Below are 19,091 nucleotides of genomic sequence, written 5' to 3' on the forward strand. Positions count from 1 at the left end.
GCAGGTGGTGAGTAGGTGAGTGCTGCAGGTGGTGAGCAGGTGGTGAGCAGGTGCCCCTGCAGCTTGCCTGCCTGCAAGACTGGAATCACTCGTGTCATTTTTGGGACCTTAACATTCATTTTTGATGCCCAGAGAGTCTAAGATGCACATGTGAGTGGGTTCGTTTGGGGGTGAAAAGGATCAGAGCCTGAGTTTGAAACGGAGTAAAAAGAGTAAAAATACATTTTTCACTACATATAAACAGTATCCGTTACTAGTAATAGGGAAGAGGCTACTTAATTTCATCAAATACTAGGAAGTAGCGACAGATCTTTGGAAGTAGAAAGCCAGAGTCTCTAGCCAGCAGGTTCTGTCCCTAAGTGTGACTCTGGATCCTTCCGAAGTGCTTAGACGGAGACCACACCCCTGTGTCACCCCCCTGCTCCCCACAGAATTTTCTAGTGAAACTCCCACTTGAATTAGGGCCGAATTGTGCCCAGTGCTGGCTAGGAAGAAGTGTCCTCGGGGAAGGAAAGAGGCAGGGACGCGGGTGGCCAGGACGTCTCGTGGGCTCAGCAGCTGTCTGACCCTCCCTGCACTCTCCCAGCGTCTACTCAGGACACCAGTCCGTCCTGGTGCCCCCGCTGGAGCTGGAGAGCAACGTGTCCCTGTGGCTGTCTGCCGTCAGCCAGTACAAGGCCCGGGTCACCTTCTGCTCCTACTCGGTGATGGAGATGTGCACCAAGGGCTTGGGAGCGCAGACGGGCGTCCTCAGGGTGAGTGCGCGACCCTGCTTGCTTTCCTGTCAGAGTGCCCAAACCAGGGGCTCCTACTTGTTTCTAAACTGGATCCCGGGAACCTTAAACAAAGACCCCCAAGATCTGTTCAAGCCGTTTGTGGAAATAGAGTTGAGCCACATGGCTCCATGGCGCTTTGTCCCGGCCCCCACTGTGCTGCAAGCTCCTCGCTGAGCCCCTAGAGGTCCCTCCCTTCCTCTGCACACCCCGCACATCAGAGGAGGGTGTGAGAGCCAGGCAGGGGTGCAGGGAGCAGAGTGCGGTGGGCAGGGGAGCCAGGGTGGGGGGCGGGGCCCATACTAGCTCTGAGTGCACCGTGGGGTCCAGGGGCCTGGAGCGGGGGCACAGGAGGCCAGGAGTGGGTGCATAGCCCAGGGTCCCCCTCCAGTGCTTTCATGCTTAGGACCCTGGGGAACTGAGACCCAGCCAGCGAGACCCAGGGGAGGAGGAGGCTGGGGTTTGTGGTTTGCTTCCCGCTCACCCTGCTCCTGCACCAGGTGCCCCTGGGGGTGCCCCTCCAAGGCTTCCTCAGATGGCTCAGGACCGCTCCGCCACTCCTCCCACAGATGAAGGGGGTGAACCTGTCCTGCGTGCGCACCTGCATGGTGGTCGCAGAGGAGAGGCCCAGGATCGCGCTCACACAGTCCTTCTCCAAGCTGTTCAAGGACCTGGGGCTGCCGGCACGCGCCGTGAGCACCACGTTCGGGTGCAGGGTCAACGTGGCCATCTGCCTCCAGGTAAGGCCTGCCGGGGGAGCCCCTCCTCCTGCCGCCCTCCTGCTGCTCTCCGTGTGCTGTCCTGCCTCTGGTCCCTGGTCCCTGCTTGTCCTCTGAGCCTTTGATGTTCACTTCCATATGTCAGTTCAGCCTGTGAGCTAGGAGGTTTTATTGTAAAAGATATTCTAGTCTCCTAGATGAACAAAGGCTCATTTGAAAACAACACGTTCTTCAGCAGTGGCTGTTCACTTACCTGGAAAAACCTCTAAGGTGGATACAATATGTAGCTCATTTTTTAAAGCTTATGACACTCAACCAATTTTAAATGGAAACATTAATTAATGTGGTGGTTTGTATTGCCCCAAATTCATTTTTGAAACATTAAGGTATTTTACTTATTAAAAGGAGAACACGAAGTTTCAGAAATTGAACAGCTAGAGTGTGTCTAATGCTGCTTCAGATGACTGGCTGTTTTCCGGATTTGGTACCAGCATCTGCCTTTCACTTCTTCGTAAAAGCATACTGAATGCCTTCCTCACGGACACGGTATAGGAATTACGGGGTGGAAGAGGCACCTCGGGAGCCAGAGCAGGGCCCAGGTGCCCAGCCAGAGCCTCGCGCAGCCTTGGTCCTTGGCACCCGGCACACCTGTCCTGGGCCAGCCTGTCCCCGGCACAGGGCCGGTCTCTCATGCAGAGACCATCCTCCTGTTTTCCGGGCATTTCTGCTGATGTCCTCCCCGCCGTGAAGACCCTGCTGGCCTCTCCAAGCCTCAGACCCTTGCCAGTGGCAGGAGGAGGTGGGCTGGGCCCCCTCCTCACGTCCCTTCCTATTGTAGAAAGTACGACTAAGTGTCAGGCTGCTGATGCACAGTTCGAGGCTGTAAGTGAACACCTTACTCTCTGCTCAACATCTAAAAGCTGGTACCCTCTCTACTCGATATTTGAAGGTGTCTGTACTATTTGTCGGCACGTGGGATGCCACGTAGGATTGCCAGACTCTTAATGGGTTGTTCACGTTTGCGCTTTGAGATGCAGTGACGTATTTTGCTTTCTCTTACGTGTGTTTCTCACGTGGCCTGTTGCTTCCTGTTTGTTTCCTGTGGCTGTCTCCTCCCTGTCTCCCTCTGCTGGCCTTCTTTGCCTCTGTCAGCCCAACAGGCTGGGAAAGCTGGCTGAGCAGGTACGACCTTGACCTCAACCTCAAGGCACCTCTGTGCTTCCCCCAAGAGTTCCTGTGGCTTCTTGTGAATTCCAGACAAACGCATGTGTCTTTCCTGTCTGACTTTGCTCACAGTGGATGTTATTGACATATTATAAAAGCTCCTTTGAAACCAAATGGAAGAGCAAAGCTATTTTCAAAAGAACGTACCAGTCCTAGCGTTGCCTGTGGAGGAAGGGCCGTGTTTGGTCTCAAAGAAGACACTTGTTTTAACCAGGGCAGACGTGGGTTACACTGTCTGGGGTCTTCAGAGAGTGACGTCGAGCAGAGTGTCCATTTAACTCCGTGTTCCTTAGCTACTAAATGGGCCCTAATAGCCTCGGCAGGGTCAATGCCAAGTCTCCGAAGAGAGGCGAGAAGGGTGAATCCCCGAGAGAACCTCCACTCTGCTCGGCCCTTGGTAGAATCCAGTTGGCTGGCGAGAGGCCAGGCCTGATCTGACGGCGTGGCGGAAATGCCCTCCAAAACCTACGGTGGTGTTTCTACCATCGCACGGAGGGTGGGGACCAGCGGGAACACAGAGCTGTTAGAACTGAATTGTAGGTTTTGCTGGATGCTCCACTCGACGTTGTTGAGCCAGGTAGATGTTTGGATGGAGGGCGTCTGTGCCCCCGGGCAGGCTCACGGCCTCAGGCAGAGCTGCTGCCTTCCTGGGTGTGCCCTGGGGGCCCGGGAGGGGCTGTCACGCGGCTCTGCCCGTGTAGATGCAGACCCGCTCCTGCAGACCCGGTGAAGGGAAGTTCCTCTGCTGCTCTCCTTTCAGGGCACGGCCGGCCCAGACCCCACCACCGTCTACGTGGACATGAGGGCGCTGCGGCACGACCGGTAAGGGCCCGTCCACACCCGCAGGGGAGCTTGTGTGGGCCGGCTGGGTCCCGAGCCGACCTCCCAGCAGCCTGGCGTGAGCGGCTGGCTGGCTGGGCCCCCTGGGGAGCCTGGGCTGCCTTCTCGCCCCTCGTGTCAGCGCAGCTCAGGCAGCATCCCTGAACCTGTGGTTCCCACCCCTGGAGGGATGATGGGAGTTACCCAACACCTGACACGGGTCGTCTTACGGGGTAGAAAACAAGCGAACCAGCCAATGGCAAGCATGTTTTTCCCACGATACCATTTTAAGACCAGACTTAGCGTTTCCGTCCAGTAAATGTGCGCGGGCCACAGTGTGTCCCTGTGGGTCTGGGTCCCTCCCAGCTCTGAAGCTGGGTTCTGGTTCTGGACCCTCAAACACGGCCACGCTGCCCCTTGATGTAAACAGCGGTGGAGCCTCCTGGGGGTGGGGCCAGCAGGTGGGGGTGGGTGGGGGGAGGGTGCAGAGAAAGCCGGAGCCGACCCCTGCCCTGAGTCGGGGCCAGTCAGCAGGCAGTCACTGCTCCAAGGTCACGGCAAGGTCGTGAGTCTGAAGACGACGAATTGTCCACAGACTGACCTTTATAGTGACAAGCAGTTTCTGATGACTTTTCCCTTGTTAATTTTCAGGGTACGTTTGGTAGAACGGGGTTCTCCGCACAGTCTGCCGTTGACGGAGTCTGGAAAGGTAGTGGGAGCTGGAACTTGGCCCCTGGCGGGTTCCGAGAGGTCAACATGTCCTGATGGAAACAGGTCGACCGGGGTCGCGGCTGGGCTGATGCAGAGGGCTCTTCTCCTCCTCACCTCTCACACAAGGACATCAGAAAGGAGAGACGGGCAGAAGCCCAGAAAGAGCTCCCACTGGGGGCTTGAGCCCGCTGGGCCCGATGCCACCAGGGGGATCTGGAGAACAGGTGTCCTCAGAGCCAGGGAAAGCTCAAGGGAAAGAAGAGCGCCCGCGTGGCTTTATCAGGGGGTGTGATGCAGTGGGGGGTGGCCTGGGCGTCAGGGGACAGCAGGGTCAAGGGCAGGGCTGGGTGCCCAGCGTCGCGGCCAGGAACAGACGGCCCTGATCTCAGGGCTTCCCACAGCTCCCGCAGCGTGCCGGTGCTAGGCCGAGGGCAGAGGGGCGGCCCGTCCTGTTCCTGCGCAATCCCAGAGGCAAGAAATGGAGGTTGGCACGGCCCACACAGCCTGGAAGGGCCACCCCGATTCTGCTCCCACACGATTAGGGTCACAGCGACCGCTAGGGACAGGGCAGTGGAGACGGCAACAGGACAAGAGCCGTGCGCCTGCAGAGGGTGACCAGGGTCGGGCTTCTGAGGAGGGACAGCCACAGACATGAGGGGCAGAAGGCTCCGCTGGTGCAAAGGTCCTGGGGTGGGAGTGTGGGCCTCAGAGGGGCCAGTGTGGCTGGAGCTGAGCTGGGGGAGAGGAGGAAGATGACCATGGGCGACAGAGCCTGCATCCCCATGTTCCTGTGACCCCTTGACCCTTCCTCCCATCTGCCTGGAGGTCCCCACTGCCATCTGTTTCGTATATGGGGACGCCACCTGAGACAGAACAGGTATCCGGGTGGTCTGACCAGAGCCAGTGCCCCTGCATGCCTGAGCCAGCCAGCAGAGTGGGACTGACTCCATGTCTTCACGGGTAGCTCCCCAGGCCAGGCTGGGGCTCACCGAGCCGGCACACAGAGCCCTGGCAGCGGCCCGTGGTGCGTGGACGGCACCCCATACTCGTGGGCCCCTGCAAGGGGCAGGTTGTCCTCGTGTGGCCTTAGTGAAAGACCCCAGGTGTGGGAGATGCTTACAGAAACCCTCCTTACCCCTCTCGACATCTGAAATAGGGTCCATTCTTAGGAACTGGGATAATTTTGCTAAGATTCACAATTTATTTTTATCTATTAAAAAGTCTCTTATTTCTGTGAAAAATCGGTGTCTGATTTAGGTTGGCATCTAACTCTCCTGATCACTCACATCCTCTTTCCAGATCCTCCCTGGGGTGAAGGTCATTATTGCGCACACTGAAACCAAAGGGCCCCTTGGAGACTCACACCTGGGAGAGGTAAGGTGGGGGGCCAGAGCCCCCACGATCTCAGCAGCTGCCCCGACTCGTCTCCCCAGTCTGTCCCAGAGTCGGGAATTCTCAGCCGTTTGGAGTCACGCATACTTTGGAGAAGCTGTTTTGCTCCTGCCCGTACTGCACCCATTTGTGTGTGGGGGGGTCCCTCTGGGTTCCCGCAGGATGAAGCCCACCCCAGGGTTGCCCTCCAGCGAAGGGAAACCTCGAGTTTTGTGGGCACTGGGAGGCCCGGGGAGCAGCCCAGACACTGTGATTCCCCTTGAAAAGCAGTCCCCGAGGGAGGGCCTGGCTGGGGGCAGACATAGGCTGGGGCGGGGGGGCCTCTGTGTTCTTAGGATGCAGGCTTTGTGGGAGTCACTGTGCCGACACAATGTGTCGTGCATGGGAGTGGGTCCTGAGTGACTCAGGGCAGGTGGGACTGTTCCCTGGGGGCCGGGGGCCCAGGCGGCTCAGTCGTGGTGGGAACGTCTCAGGCTTCCAGTTCCAGGCTCTGTGGGCAAGCACCGGGTGGGCACAAGGACCACTGTGCTCTGCTGCGGACAGCTTCTGGGGTCCTGGCAGATGGGGTTCAGGGGTATTTACACAGATGCTGCCCATTTTGTCTGATGGGGGCCTTCCAGGGGTCGCTCAGTGTCCTGATTGTCCTGATCGCTCACGTCCCGGGCCCAGGGCTGGGTGTAGTCAGCATGGGGCCGCCCCTCAGCCCTCCCCCTTCCTGGCCAGCTGGACCCAGGCCTGTTAGGGCAACAGTTTGCCCCCAAGGTGGTCATGGAGGGTCTGTGCCAGGCTGGGAACCTGCCTCTTGGGGCAGGAGGCCCTGTTGGGCGCCCCGCGTCCTCTTTGAGATGCCGTCTGGGGGCTGTCTAGAACCAGGCGCTCAGTCTGGGGAGCTGACTGTGGGTCCTGGATGGGCCCTGTGTTTAGAAGGACACCCCAGGGGACCCCACAGCACTTGGTACGGCTACCCGTGTGTGGCCGACGGCTCTGTGGGGGCGTGTAGACGCAGCATGTCCGCAGGGAGGTTTAGCAGCCCTGCCCGCTCCGTCCTGTGAGCCCTCCCTCCCTTCACCTGTCCCCGAGCGGACGTGCAGGGGCTCCCAGAAACCTTCTAGGGCAAAGGGAGGAATGCGTCACTTGAAAGTGGGTAGAGAAAGGTTGTTTGCTTGCTTTCCGTGCCTGGAATTTTAACTCCATTCACAAGAGAGAAGAGCTCGCCCTCCGCCACCTCTGTTAAGTGTTTCCTTAAGCACTCCGGGCCGGTGACGTCTCCTGACACTGTGCCCAGCATTTGTGATGTGCCGACCTTCTCGTCCTCTGAGCCCCGCAGATCTGGGTGAGCAGCCCGCACAACGCTACCGGCTACTACACGGGCTACGGGGAGGAGGCTCTGCACGCCGACCACTTCAGTGCCCGGCTGAGTTTCGGAGACACCCAGACCATTTGGGCGAGGACTGGCTACCTCGGTTTCCTTCGAAGAACAGAGCTCACGGATGCCAGCGGAGGTGAGGGCTGCCTCTGACGCCGCCGCCCCGGGGCTGACGTGTGCTGGGGTCTGTCCGCACCGCCCGCGAGCCGCAGCGTCTCGGACGTCCTGCTGGCTCACCCCGCCCTTTGCTGTGAGCTTGTGTCGTGAGGTGTGGGGGGCAGGGATGTGCTCTGGTAGCAGTTTTCTCTGAAAATGGCTGTTTTGCCCCCGTGGCTGTCCCTCACTGGCCTTGGGCCCTCAGCCTCTGCTGGGGATGCGGGGTGTTGGTGACAAGGCCGCCAGGCCCCCTCCACGTGTGACCCCTGAAAGCTGCAGAGTCCCTTGGGCCACCACAGGTTGCCCAGATCAAGTCAGAACTGGGTGTCCCCACAGATGCTGTTTCATTCCAGAGATGGCACAGATTATTTCACAGTGTGTGTTCACACCCTGACGTGGCTCTCCTGAGGTGGTGACTGGCCGCAGGGCTGCACCCGCGGGGAATCATTCCGGGCCCCCTGCTCGGCTCACGGACGGGAGGCTCGGTTGTCCCACACAGCATGACTCGGGGCTGACACGGATGCAGATGCGCCCGGTGTCCCCTGGGTGTCCTTCTGAGGCGTGCGAACCGTGTTCACAGAGCGACATGATGCGCTGTACGTGGTCGGGTCTCTGGATGAGACGCTGGAGCTGAGAGGCATGCGCTACCACCCCATCGACATCGAGACGTCCGTGGTCCGAGCCCACAGGAGCATCGCTGAGTGGTGAGAGCCACGTCCCGCCCGGCCCAGCCCGCCTCCAGCAGCAGACCCCAGGCCTCTGGCAAGCTCTTTCCTCACCTCCTAATCCGTTTCAAAACGTGAGGTCCCTCAGTTATCCTGAGGTGTTCCTGCTTTTACTTGAATTTTTTAATTGAAATGGTTGTGACTCCTGACGTCTGCCCTTGGTGGGAGCTTGAACTGGGTCAGGCAGAGCTTTCAGCGTCAGCTGATACTCTCGGCTCTTGTTCAGGGCTTTAATTAGAACAGAGATTCCTAGAAAACGCATTTAGCCTAACCCTTGCATTGTTAGTGACGTTAAGCTGTGGTGTAACGTCAGCAAACGTTTGTGATTTCGCTTACTGCTCTCTATTTGGCACTGTTCCCCGCACGTCCGTGTGGCCCGGAGGCCTGTGCCCACCCCCCGTGTGACGCTGCCTGTCTTGTCCCTGCAGCGCCGTGTTCACCTGGACCAACCTGCTGGTCGTGGTGGTGGAGCTGGACGGGCTGGAGCGGGACGCACTGGACCTGGTGGCTCTGGTCACAAACGTGGTCCTGGAGGAGCATCACCTGGTCGTGGGCGTGGTGGTCATCGTGGACCCCGGTGTGATCCCCATCAACTCGCGGGGCGAGAAGCAGCGCATGCACCTTCGAGACGGCTTCCTGGCCGACCAGCTGGACCCGATCTACGTGGCCTACAACATGTGAGCGCGGCTCCTCAGCCCCGTGCCTCCCGCGGCGGGGACCGGCAGAGACGTCGGGCCACCAGCGGCCACCAGAAGGGCTCCAGTCTTCCCGCGCGCCACACCCCTTCTTCCTCTGCTTGTTCAAATCCGCTCCAGGCTCCCCAAATCTCACTTGGGAAACCGCCTCCTGGACCATCTGAAGAAGTGTCTTGTTCTTGGAGGACATTTGCGGGAGCAGGAATGTCAGTACCTGAACGGAGGGCTGCCTGAGGGGGGAGGCATTGCAAGTGCGCTACTGTGTTGCGAGTTTGCACTTTTTTTAGGCTGAAAATATAGTTCTTGAATTTAAAAATCCAATTATTTATTCCCACTTCGTATATAGAATTCATGCTAGGAAGAACTTGAGGCCCCTGGTCCGTGTGCCTCGCTTCTGTTTCACAGGGAGGAGCCGAGCGAGGGTGGTGGGTCCTGGGTCCCCCCCCCGCGCTCACAGGGCACTTCCCGAGCTGGTTGGATGTGGAAACACGTGAGAACGCGTGTGCCCGATCGTCCGCGTTTGTTGTCACTGACCCTCGAGAAGTGCCACTGGGGGCTGTCAGATTAGATGCTTGCTTTTGGGCAGGTAAACCAGCATTTAGTCTTAAACCACTTCCTAGGTTTGTCACTTCATGCTGTTTAGTTAACTTCCTCGTTTTCCTAACACCACCGGATAAGTCCTTCTCAATCCGTGGAATTGTGTTGAATTGTTATTTTTATTCCTGTTAACAGACCTGGGGCGTTGGTGGCAGCGCCGGGGCGTTCGGGTCCTGGGCGCGGCTTGCGGAGCACCCTGCATGGGCTCTGGGGGCCGTGACACAGCCCTGTGCCCTACCCGGATTTCAGTCTGAGTTGTGTGCCTATAAAACTTGGCCAAACTGCATTCGGTTATTTTATTCAAACTTGATGAAACTGACGGATCTAATATTATAGTAAACCTAAATCAAAGAAGAGAATGTAAAATCTTTTAGATACTTAAAAGAATTTGAAGCGAAGCTCAAATCTAAGATTATTTTTATATAGCTATTAAAGAGTATGTTATGAAGTTACGGGGTTTTGGGGGGCTTGAGTGTGGGAAAGTTTGTGAATTATGCATGCTTCCTAGGAACAACCAGGTGTTTCTGGAACTAGCCTGGAGCGGTGCCTAGCAGAGCTCTTGTTAATTCTCTACCATTTTAAGTTCACCACCGCATGGGCCCGGCCAGCTGGGCCGATGCTCACGTCTCTTACTTGGGCTGCAGGCAGCATGTGCACATTCGTTCTGTTTGCCTGTGGTGTCGAGCTGCGGTGTGATGTGTTACAACGTACTGGAATCCTACTAAGCCCATTGTAATTATGTACATGATCTGTATAACTTATTGTCGGACATACGGAGGTTCTAGCAGTGGACTAACGGACATTCCTTGTAATACAGTGGCCAGCAGGGGAAAACTACCTAACCCTAATCTTAATGTTGTAGTTTTATAGGAAACAAATATTGTAAAATTTTTGTATTGAGAGGTCAGTGGCAGTAAGACAAAGTGTCTTGTAAATTAAGATTTTAGGAAGCGCATTAAAATGTTTTAAAATTACTCTCTGAGAATTCTGTATATCACACTAAAATTTTTTTATATCATTATGTTAATAAAAGGTATTGACTATTTGTAATTCTGCACTTTGAAATGTGTGAAAATGTTTTTTAAATTACCCCAAATAGGATGTATTTTATTATGCATTCTTTTTTCTGAATATAAAAGCATTTATGCTTACAGCATAAAATCTACAAAGCACATTAAAGTGTGAAGAAGAAAATTAAGATCTCCTCTCATCCTACCTCTGCGAAATAGCAGCATTAGTATCTGCTAAAAACCCTTTCAGGGATTAATTTTTTCTTTATTAAAATTTTTACAAAATTAGGGTCCTATGCTTTTATATCCATTTTTGTACTTAATAAATTACAGACTTTTAATCTATCACATATATTCTTCTACTTGTTTTAGACACTGTGCCGTGACTAACGGTAGTTTTACCCCTGCTGTCCGCCGGTGGCGGGTGACGCGCGTTAGCCGCGCTGGGTGCCCGCCCGTCCGCAATGGCAGTTGCTGTCTCAGACGCAGTTCCCGCGGGGAGAGTGACCAGGTCAGAGCTCATCCCAGTTTGAAAGGCCGTGTGGCGGTGGCCTCTTTCCAGCAGCCCCTGGTATTGGCAACGGACTCTTGGCCAAGATTAAAATAAGTCCTTGCCAAATTGATGGTCAAATAAGTGTCATGTCTGGTCATGTTAAATATGTTTTCATGTGTCGTTTTGATTTCTCATTTGATTCGTTCTATTCACATCTGCCGATTCTTACTGTGCTCAGAGGTTTTTAGGTTGATTTGTAGGAGCCATTTTATATTAAGAATTACAATGTCCATATAGTCCATACTGTGTCTAGTAGGTCATTTGTATCTCGATTCTGTTTTAGTTTAGGTTTTTTTTTTTTTTTTTTAAGATTCTTATTTATTTGAGAAGGAGACACATAGAACGAGCATGAGTGGGGGGCGGTGGGGGGAGAGCAGAGAGGAGAGGGAGAAGCAGACTCCCCGCTGAGCAGGGAGCCCGATGAGGGGCTCGAGGCCGGGACTCCAGGATCATGACCTGAGCAGACTCAACCACTGACTGAGCCACCCAGGCGCCCCAATTTAGGTGTTTTTTTTTTTTTTAAATGTTTTAAGTATTTTATGCAAACTATGGTTACTTGTGCTTAATTTCAGATTATGAATGTAGCTGATTTGTTTCGAAGTGATTCTACCAGGATGGTCAGCATAACCATAATCTCTCCTTGTGGACTGGAGCCTCTACTTTGGGTGAGATACCACTGAGGCAGGGGCCCAGTCCCCCCTCGCCCAGCTGGTAAGATGCTGGTTCCATGCCAGGAGAAGCAAGCTGAGAAGACCCGAGGGTAGTACTGTCCCCAAGCCCACGGATCACCAAGCTCTGAGAGTGGGTGTGTCCCTCAGAAGTGTGCTGTTGCTCCCACTCCTGGGCCCAGAGCCCTCACCTGTTGGGAGAAGCAGGTTATAGAACGGGTAGCTCCTTGTCTCTTCCCAAAGGAACTGACTGCATTTGCACCAGAGCATGGAGAAGTTCAATCACAAGGACATTTTCAAAAACAGTAGGAGTTGTGGTGAAAGGCCATTGGAAAGAGATTCATAGATTCAGTGAAGGGACTGGCTGAACTGTAGGCCAGCAAATTTTCGGGAGAACCAGGGAGAGAGACTGGGGAAGAGCCCTCCTGGAGTTAGAACAAACCTCAAACACTGATCTTGGGAGTTGTTTCCTCTGTGAATCCCACGTTGGGTCAAGTTGGGCTCTAGAGATATCCGTACCTCCCCCCCCAGCTGAAAACAATAGAGCAATCAGCTGGTACTGCTTGAGCTTAACAGCCAGGTGTGGTCAGTCAAAGAGCCGAGAGTCCTGCCCAAACCACTGTCTCCCAGGGCGACTGTGGGCATACCCACTGCTGCACCTCCCAAGGAACAGGAATGACACCAGAGCCTTACCACTGCGTGGAGGGGCCAGTCACTACACACGACAACAAGCCCGGGGTTGGGGGGATGGGTGGTAGAGGGAGGGGCAAGAACCCAGAGTTGCTTCAGTGCACTATCTAGAATGTCTAGATTCCCCCCCAAAATTATGAAGCATGTAAAGAAACAGAAGCATGATCTATACACCAGGAAAAAGGAAGACAACAGAAACTTCATATGAGATGAACCAGATGTCAGATTTAAAAAAGACTTGAAAGTAGCCACTTAAAATATGTCACCGAACTAAAGGAAGCTATAATTAAAGAAGTAAAGGAAGGTATGATGACAATGTCACATCAAAGAATATCAATAGAAAGATCAAAATAAAATATATAATGTGTAATATTTTATATAACATGTTTGTACATTCCATAGATGTCACTTATATATTACATAATATAAGATATCCAAATATATATCTAAAATATACAATATATTTACATACATAAAAAAACCAAATGGAAATTTCTGGAGTTGGTAAAGTACAAGAACTTAAATGAAAAATTCACTGGAGGGGCTCAACAGTACTTCTGGATGGGGAGAAGTTTCAGCACACTTGAAGATAGATTGATAAAGATTATGCAATCCAAAGAACAGAGGGGGAAGAAAGATAAAAAAGGAATAGAGCCCCAGAGAAATGTGGGACACCACTAAGCTCACCAGCCATGTGTAATGGGACTACCAAAAGGAGACAAGAGAGAGAAAAAAGCAGAAAAAAATTTGAAGAATTAGTGGCTGAAAACTCCCCCAAATATATTGAAAAGTACTAACGTACACATTAGGGAGCTGAAGAAACTTCAATTTGGATAAACACAAAGAGATTCACAGGCGTAAGCATCTGATCCTTGAACAACATGAGTTTGAACGGCACGGGCCCACTCACACATTGATTTTCTCTCAGTAAATACCATACAGTACTGTCAATGTATTTTCTTTATGATTTTGTCAACATTTGCTTTTCTCTAGCTTACTTTATGGTAAGAACACAGTATATAAAACACACACAAATATGTGTTAATCGGCTGCTTACATTATTGGTCAACAGGAGGCTGTTAGCAGTTCAGTGTAGAAGGTGTCAAAAGTTATACATGGATTTTCAACTGCACAGAGGTGACCATCTGTAACCCTGTGCTGTACAGTAAAGATACTGAAAGGGGAGACCTTGAGATCTGCAGGAGAGAAGCTTGCCCCTCACAACGAGACTGACAGCTGAATTCTCAGCAGCAATCACAGGCCTGAAGACCCCGGGAGGACATTCAAAGAGCCCAAAGAAAAGAACTGTCAACCAAGAATCATGTATCCAGCTAAGCTATCTTTCAGAAGTGGAGGCAAAATAAAGACATTCCCAGACACTGACCTGCATCACCAGAAATATTAAGTCCCTCAGGCTAAAAACAAGTGATCCCAGATGGTGATTTGAATTCAAATAAAAAAAAAAAACAAAAAACAAGGAGCACTGGTAAAGATAGCAGTAATTATGTAATTATAAAAGGTGATATAAATGCATATTTTTCTCCTTAACTAATTTAAAAAGAAATTGCATAAAATAATACGTATATTATGTAATGTTGGTCTTACAGAAATATAGTGTCTATGTAATATTTTTGCGAATAACAGCACAAAAGAAGTGGGTGGGAGCAAAGCTGTAGCAGGTTACTTCACAGATGGTAAAGTAATAACTACAACAATGTATTGTTGGGTCTATAACATTAACAGATGTAATGTGCATAACAACCATACCACAGGAGGAAGGAAATGGAAAGACATGCAGGAGTCATGTTTGTATGTCTCACTGGAATTAAGCTAGTATAAATCTGAAACTGATTCTGATACATTGTGTATGGTAGGCCCTAAAGCAACCACCAAACAAACAGCTCAAAAAATATCATTCAAGAAATCTACAGGCTTCATTAGGAAATATTCACTTAGGGGCACCTGGGTGGCTCAGTTGGATGAGTGTCAGACTCGTGATCTCAGCTCAGGTCTTGGTCACAGGGTTGTGAATTCAAGGCCCCTGTTGGGCTCCATACAGGGCATGGAGCCGACTTAAAAAAAAAGAAAAGAAAAGAAAAAAGAAAATATTCACTTAATGCCAAAGAAAGTGATAAAGGAGGATTCAGAGACACAAAACATTAAATGTGAATGGGTGAAGGGCGCCTGGGTGAAACAGTTGGTTAAGCGTCAGACTTTTGGTTTTGGCTCAGGTCATGATCTCAGGGTAGTGAGATCAAGCCCCACCCCCCACCCCCCAATCTAGGCTCCACACTCTCTCTCCCTGCCCCTCCCACTGGTGCGCTCTCTCTCAGATAAATAAATAAATAAATAAATAAATAAATAAATCTTTAAAAGAAAATAAAACCCTTTAAATGTGAATGGATGAAATAATTCATTCAAAAGGCAAAAATTATCTGACTGCGTATATATGAAAAAGACCCAAGTATATGCTACGGATAAGAGACATGCTTTAGATTCATAGATACTGACAGATTGAAAGTAAAAGAATGGAAAAGGGTAATTCTTGGAAACAGCAGCCCCATGACAGGTGGAGTGGCTAAACTAATATCAGATAAAATAGACTTTAACACACACAAAAATTTGCTAGAAGAGATAAAGAAGGACATTTTATAATGACAAAACAATTAATTCATCAGGAAGGCCTAATAATTATAAATATATATGCACCTAACCATAATAGATCACCAAAATACATGGAGCAAAAACTGACAGAAACGAAGGAAGGAGTGGTAATTGGAGATTTCAGTACCCTGTTTTCTCTCTGTGGAATAGAATAACCAGGCAGAAGACCAACAAGGACGTGGAAGACCTGAACAGCAGTATAAATCAGCTAGACACAGACATCTACAAAACACTCCCTTCAGGAGCCACAGGATATGAATCCTTCTCACGTGCACATGGAAATTCTCTAGGCTAGACCATATGCTACGCCATGAAACAAACCTCAGTAGATTTTAAAAAGATAAAAATCATACAAAGTATGATCTTCAACCACAGTGGAATAAAATTAGGAATCAGCAGGAAAAAAATTGAGAAACTGACAAATGTGTGGAAGTTGAGCAACACATCCCTAAATAACCAATGGATCAAAGAAGAAATCAAAAGGGAAATAAGAAAATACTTTGAGATGAATGAAAATGAGGACAACATATCAATGCAGCTAAAGCAGTGGCAAATTTATAGCTATGGATGCCTATATTAAGAAAGAAGATCTCAAATCAATAACCTAACTTTCTACCTAAAGACACTGCAAAAAGAAAGAGCAAACTAAGCTTAAAGCAAGAAGAAGAAAAATAATAAAAGTAGAAATTAATAAACAAGCAACATGTGGAGCACCTGGGCGGCTTAGTCGGTTAAGCATCTGCCTTTGGTTCAGGTCATGACCCTGGGGTCCTGGGATCCAGCCCCACGTCGGGCTCCCTACTTGGTAGGGAGCTTGCTTCTCCCTCTCCCCACCGCCTGCTCATGCTCTCTCTTGCTCTCTCTCAAATAAATAAAATCTTTAACAATAATAATAAACAAGTAACAGAGAAAATCAATGAAACAACTGGTTCTTTCAAAACTGACAAAACTTTAGTTTGAGAAAAAAAATAAAAGACTCAAGTTACTAAAATCATAATAAAAGAGAGGACATTACTACCAACCTTACAGAAATAAGCAATATTCTAAAGGAATACTATCAATACTGGTATTGATAAAGACAACTTAATACCGGTTCTTCACAAAATCTTCCTAGAAATAAAAGAGGCCAATATTACTTGATACCAAAACCAAAGACAATACAAAGACTGGAAAACAAAAGATCAATGTCTCTTACAAACATGGACAGAAAAATCCTAAAAAAAAAAAAAGGTAAATAAAATCCATCAACATACAAAAAGATACATATACCATAACCACGTGGGATTTATCCCAGGAACGCAAAGTTGGCTTAACATCGGAGACTCAATCAAGGTAATCTGTATCAATAGAATGAAAAACAAAACCACATGATCATTCCCAATAAATGTAGAACACCTGACAAAATCCAACACTCCTGGAGTAGAAGTTACTTCACGGCACCTACAAGCCCCAGCGAACATCTTGCTTAATGGTGAAAGACTGGATGCCTCCCCCTAAGATCAGGAACGTTCATCAGGGTATCACACAAGGTGTGGCCACCCGGAGAGGAGGTGGGGGCTGCATCGGGTAGATCCACTCACCATCCAACAGCCTTTCCTAAACAAGGCAGCTGCAGTCTGGGGGCCCGGCTTCCGTGAGATCCCTGCTCAGGATCCTCAAATATTGGGGATGCTGAGGCTCCCCCACCCTCGTCTGCTCTTGGGACGCCCATCATTCAGGGAAGGCGGCACAATGCTAGAAGGATCTAGGCTGATAGTGCTGTTTTACTAATCTGGTCTTTCCTAACTTCTCCGAGGATAAGAATCACCTGCATTCTTATTCACGCAGCCTCCCAACAACCACCCCCCTCCCCAGCCCAGCCCAGATCTGGGAGGCCGGGTGGCTAGATATCTAACAAGCTCCTGGTGGGGGGGGATTTGTGCTGGGGGTCTGCGCAGCCAGCACTTCCCCCCCCACCGCCCACCCCCAGCCTCTCACAGAGGGGAAAATTTCAGGATGGTTTCCCCTGTGTGACAGGTATTCCAGGAACCTCCACGTTACATGAGGGGCCCTGGAGGTGGGGGACCTTCAGAAAGGCTTTGTTCTTGGGGAGGTCCCCGTCTCAGCCTCGGCCTCGGCTCTGCCCCACACCCCACTGCACCCTGTTCCCTCGGCAGGGCCAGGGCTCAGGAATTCAGTGGTCTTCCCGTGGCTGTTGTGCCTGCCAGCCACCCCCCAAGACCATGAGGTGAGGATTCCTCCTCTCCGCAGCAGGAAAGTCTGGTGATTGTCTCGCCAAGCCTGTGGGCCGGGGCAGTGGTGCCCACTGGGAGGCTTGAAGTCCAGAGGGTGGAGGAGAGGTCCCCAGGAGGCCCCAGACTCTCGACAGCACTTGTCACAAATATGGTCCCAGGCTCGGCCCCAGGGTCTTGGCCCTGTCAGAGACAGACTCCCTGGGCCACTGTGGATCAAGCCGGTGAACCAATGGGGCAGGGGAAATTGCATGTGGCTGCACTGGGCCTTGTGAAAAGCAACCTGAGAGGACGGAGGTCATTTAAGATGCAGAGTTCCCATCCTTGAGGCCCCAAGTGAGCGGTCTTTGCTCCTGGCTGAAGTCAGGAGCTGATTTTCCCTCCCAGACAGGTCATTCCTCCCAACGGCCCGCCTTGTCCACACACGCCCCTGCCCACCTGGGGATGCCTGGGGCAGCTTCCAGGTGGTCAGACCCGCGCTGCCCGCCAGGGGCTGTGTGGGGACCATACTTACCCATTCACGGCACTAGCCGCGGCCTGCGGGGGAAGACAGGTCACACTGAGCGGAAGTCAGGGGAGGACGATGGGCATTTTACAACCAGGAAGCGTGGTGGTTGGTTCAAGGAGGCCCCCAGGATCTCTGAAGGTGGTTGTGCAGACATGCTGAGGAGAGCTTCCCTCCTTGGGGTAAAGGGGCACCCCCTGGATGCGGGGTCCGGGGGCACACTCCGTGGCTGCCGTGGCAGGCTCGCCGGGGGCCAGGCCACTCCAGTTGGTTCCTGTCTGGCCTGGAAGCTCAGGGACATCTGGGAACTGAGTCACCTTGAGATTCTTGGATCGAAGCGGGTGAGGGAATGACTGTCGGGGACTCACTCCGCCTCTGGCTAGAGCAGCGGGGCTGTCGTTCCGTGATGAATGGAGAGGGGGGGGCTGCAACGTGGGCTGCTCACCCCAGAGCTGACCCACCGCCCTCCTCCCTGCCGCTCGCTGGCGCCTTTGTGCAAGGCACACGCCAGCCCCAGGCTGAGCGGGACAGCTGTGGGGGACCCTCCGGGCCTCCCACCCCTGCTCCTCCTCCTGCGTTCCCCACCCCCGCTGTCCCCGCCGCTGCCCAAGGACCCAGACGGGCTGCAGTCTTTCCTCCAGCGGACTCTCCTTCACCGCGGCCCCTCCCTCTGCTGTTTCCTCGGGACCTGCCCACAGTTTTGTCGTAACCGGCACGTCCCTGATTGCAATTCCTCTGCCAATCCCAAAGAGACCCCTTATGCTGATTTATTTTCAAGGACATCTTGCAAGGCCCAGTGAGGCCAGGACGGTGGGACAAGCAGGTGCCACTGCCCACGTGGGGAGCAAACCCGCTGGAGCCCAAAGGACCCTCCCAGATGCCCGCACTGAGACGGGCCCTGCCGTGGGCGGTGGGCACGCCAGCTGGGGCGTGGTCCCTGGAGGGGGCTCCTAGGTGCTGGCTTCAGTCCCCAGCCCCGAATGCCTGGGCAGCCACGCGCGTCTCAGGCCCTCTCCAGCCCGCCCAGGCGCCCGGTCACCACGGGCACAGGACCCATCACAGCCCCCTGCCCGCGATTAGTCCAGGGGAGGCCGCCTGGCGCCAACCGGGCAGGAAGTCCGGGGCAGAAGCCTGTGGCCAGTGGTTGTCCCACCTGGCGCTGCCTTCCTCACCCCCCCACCTCACCTGCCTCACCCCCTTCACCCCCCCACCACCTCCCCCTCCTCACACCCACCTTCCCACCCTCCTTACTCCTGCCTCCCTGCCTCTCCCCCACCCCCACCCCCGCCCCCCTCCTTACCCCCTTCTCTACCCCCCTCACCAACTCACCTCATCCCCTCACCCCCCCTCCTTACCCCCACCGCTCTGGGCCCCTCCTCACCCCTCTGCACCCTGCCCCATCCATGCTTGTCCCTTCACACCCCACCCCTGCTCACCCCACCCCCATCCAAGAGTCCCTTGCCTTGTGCACCTGCCCTGGCTTTGTGGAAGGCCACACGTGCGTCGTGATGAAGCCAGGCCGTCACTTTACTCCTCCTTCCAGTTTGGCAGGTGTTTCACTTCTGTTTCATGTTTAATGGCTACGGAGACTTG

At 52.5% G+C, this 19,091-nt stretch overlaps 1 protein-coding gene across 3 annotated transcripts in view; it reads left to right on the forward strand.

Annotated features, from left to right (window-relative positions):
* Positions 1 to 10,234, forward strand: part of DIP2A (disco interacting protein 2 homolog A) — a 104,273-nt gene extending 94,039 nt beyond the window's left edge. For 2 of the 3 annotated variants that reach the window (XM_032398759.1, XM_032398761.1), the window contains 9 exons: positions 587 to 755; positions 1,343 to 1,513; positions 2,645 to 2,674; positions 3,477 to 3,538; positions 4,187 to 4,244; positions 5,546 to 5,620; positions 6,966 to 7,140; positions 7,741 to 7,864; positions 8,314 to 10,234. In XM_032398759.1, the coding sequence (XP_032254650.1) occupies positions 587 to 755; positions 1,343 to 1,513; positions 2,645 to 2,674; positions 3,477 to 3,538; positions 4,187 to 4,244; positions 5,546 to 5,620; positions 6,966 to 7,140; positions 7,741 to 7,864; positions 8,314 to 8,566 (1,117 nt within the window). In that variant the 3' untranslated portion in view covers positions 8,567 to 10,234. The remainder of the gene's footprint in view (positions 1 to 586; positions 756 to 1,342; positions 1,514 to 2,644; positions 2,675 to 3,476; positions 3,539 to 4,186; positions 4,245 to 5,545; positions 5,621 to 6,965; positions 7,141 to 7,740; positions 7,865 to 8,313) is intronic. The other variant, XM_032398760.1, reaches the window with a different exon arrangement.
* The last annotated feature ends 8,857 nt before the right edge of the window (positions 10,235 to 19,091 follow it).

The sequence above is a fragment of the Phoca vitulina genome, unplaced genomic scaffold (assembly GCF_004348235.1).
Source record: "Phoca vitulina isolate PV1807 unplaced genomic scaffold, GSC_HSeal_1.0 scaffold120, whole genome shotgun sequence".
Lineage (NCBI taxonomy): Eukaryota > Metazoa > Chordata > Mammalia > Carnivora > Phocidae > Phoca > Phoca vitulina.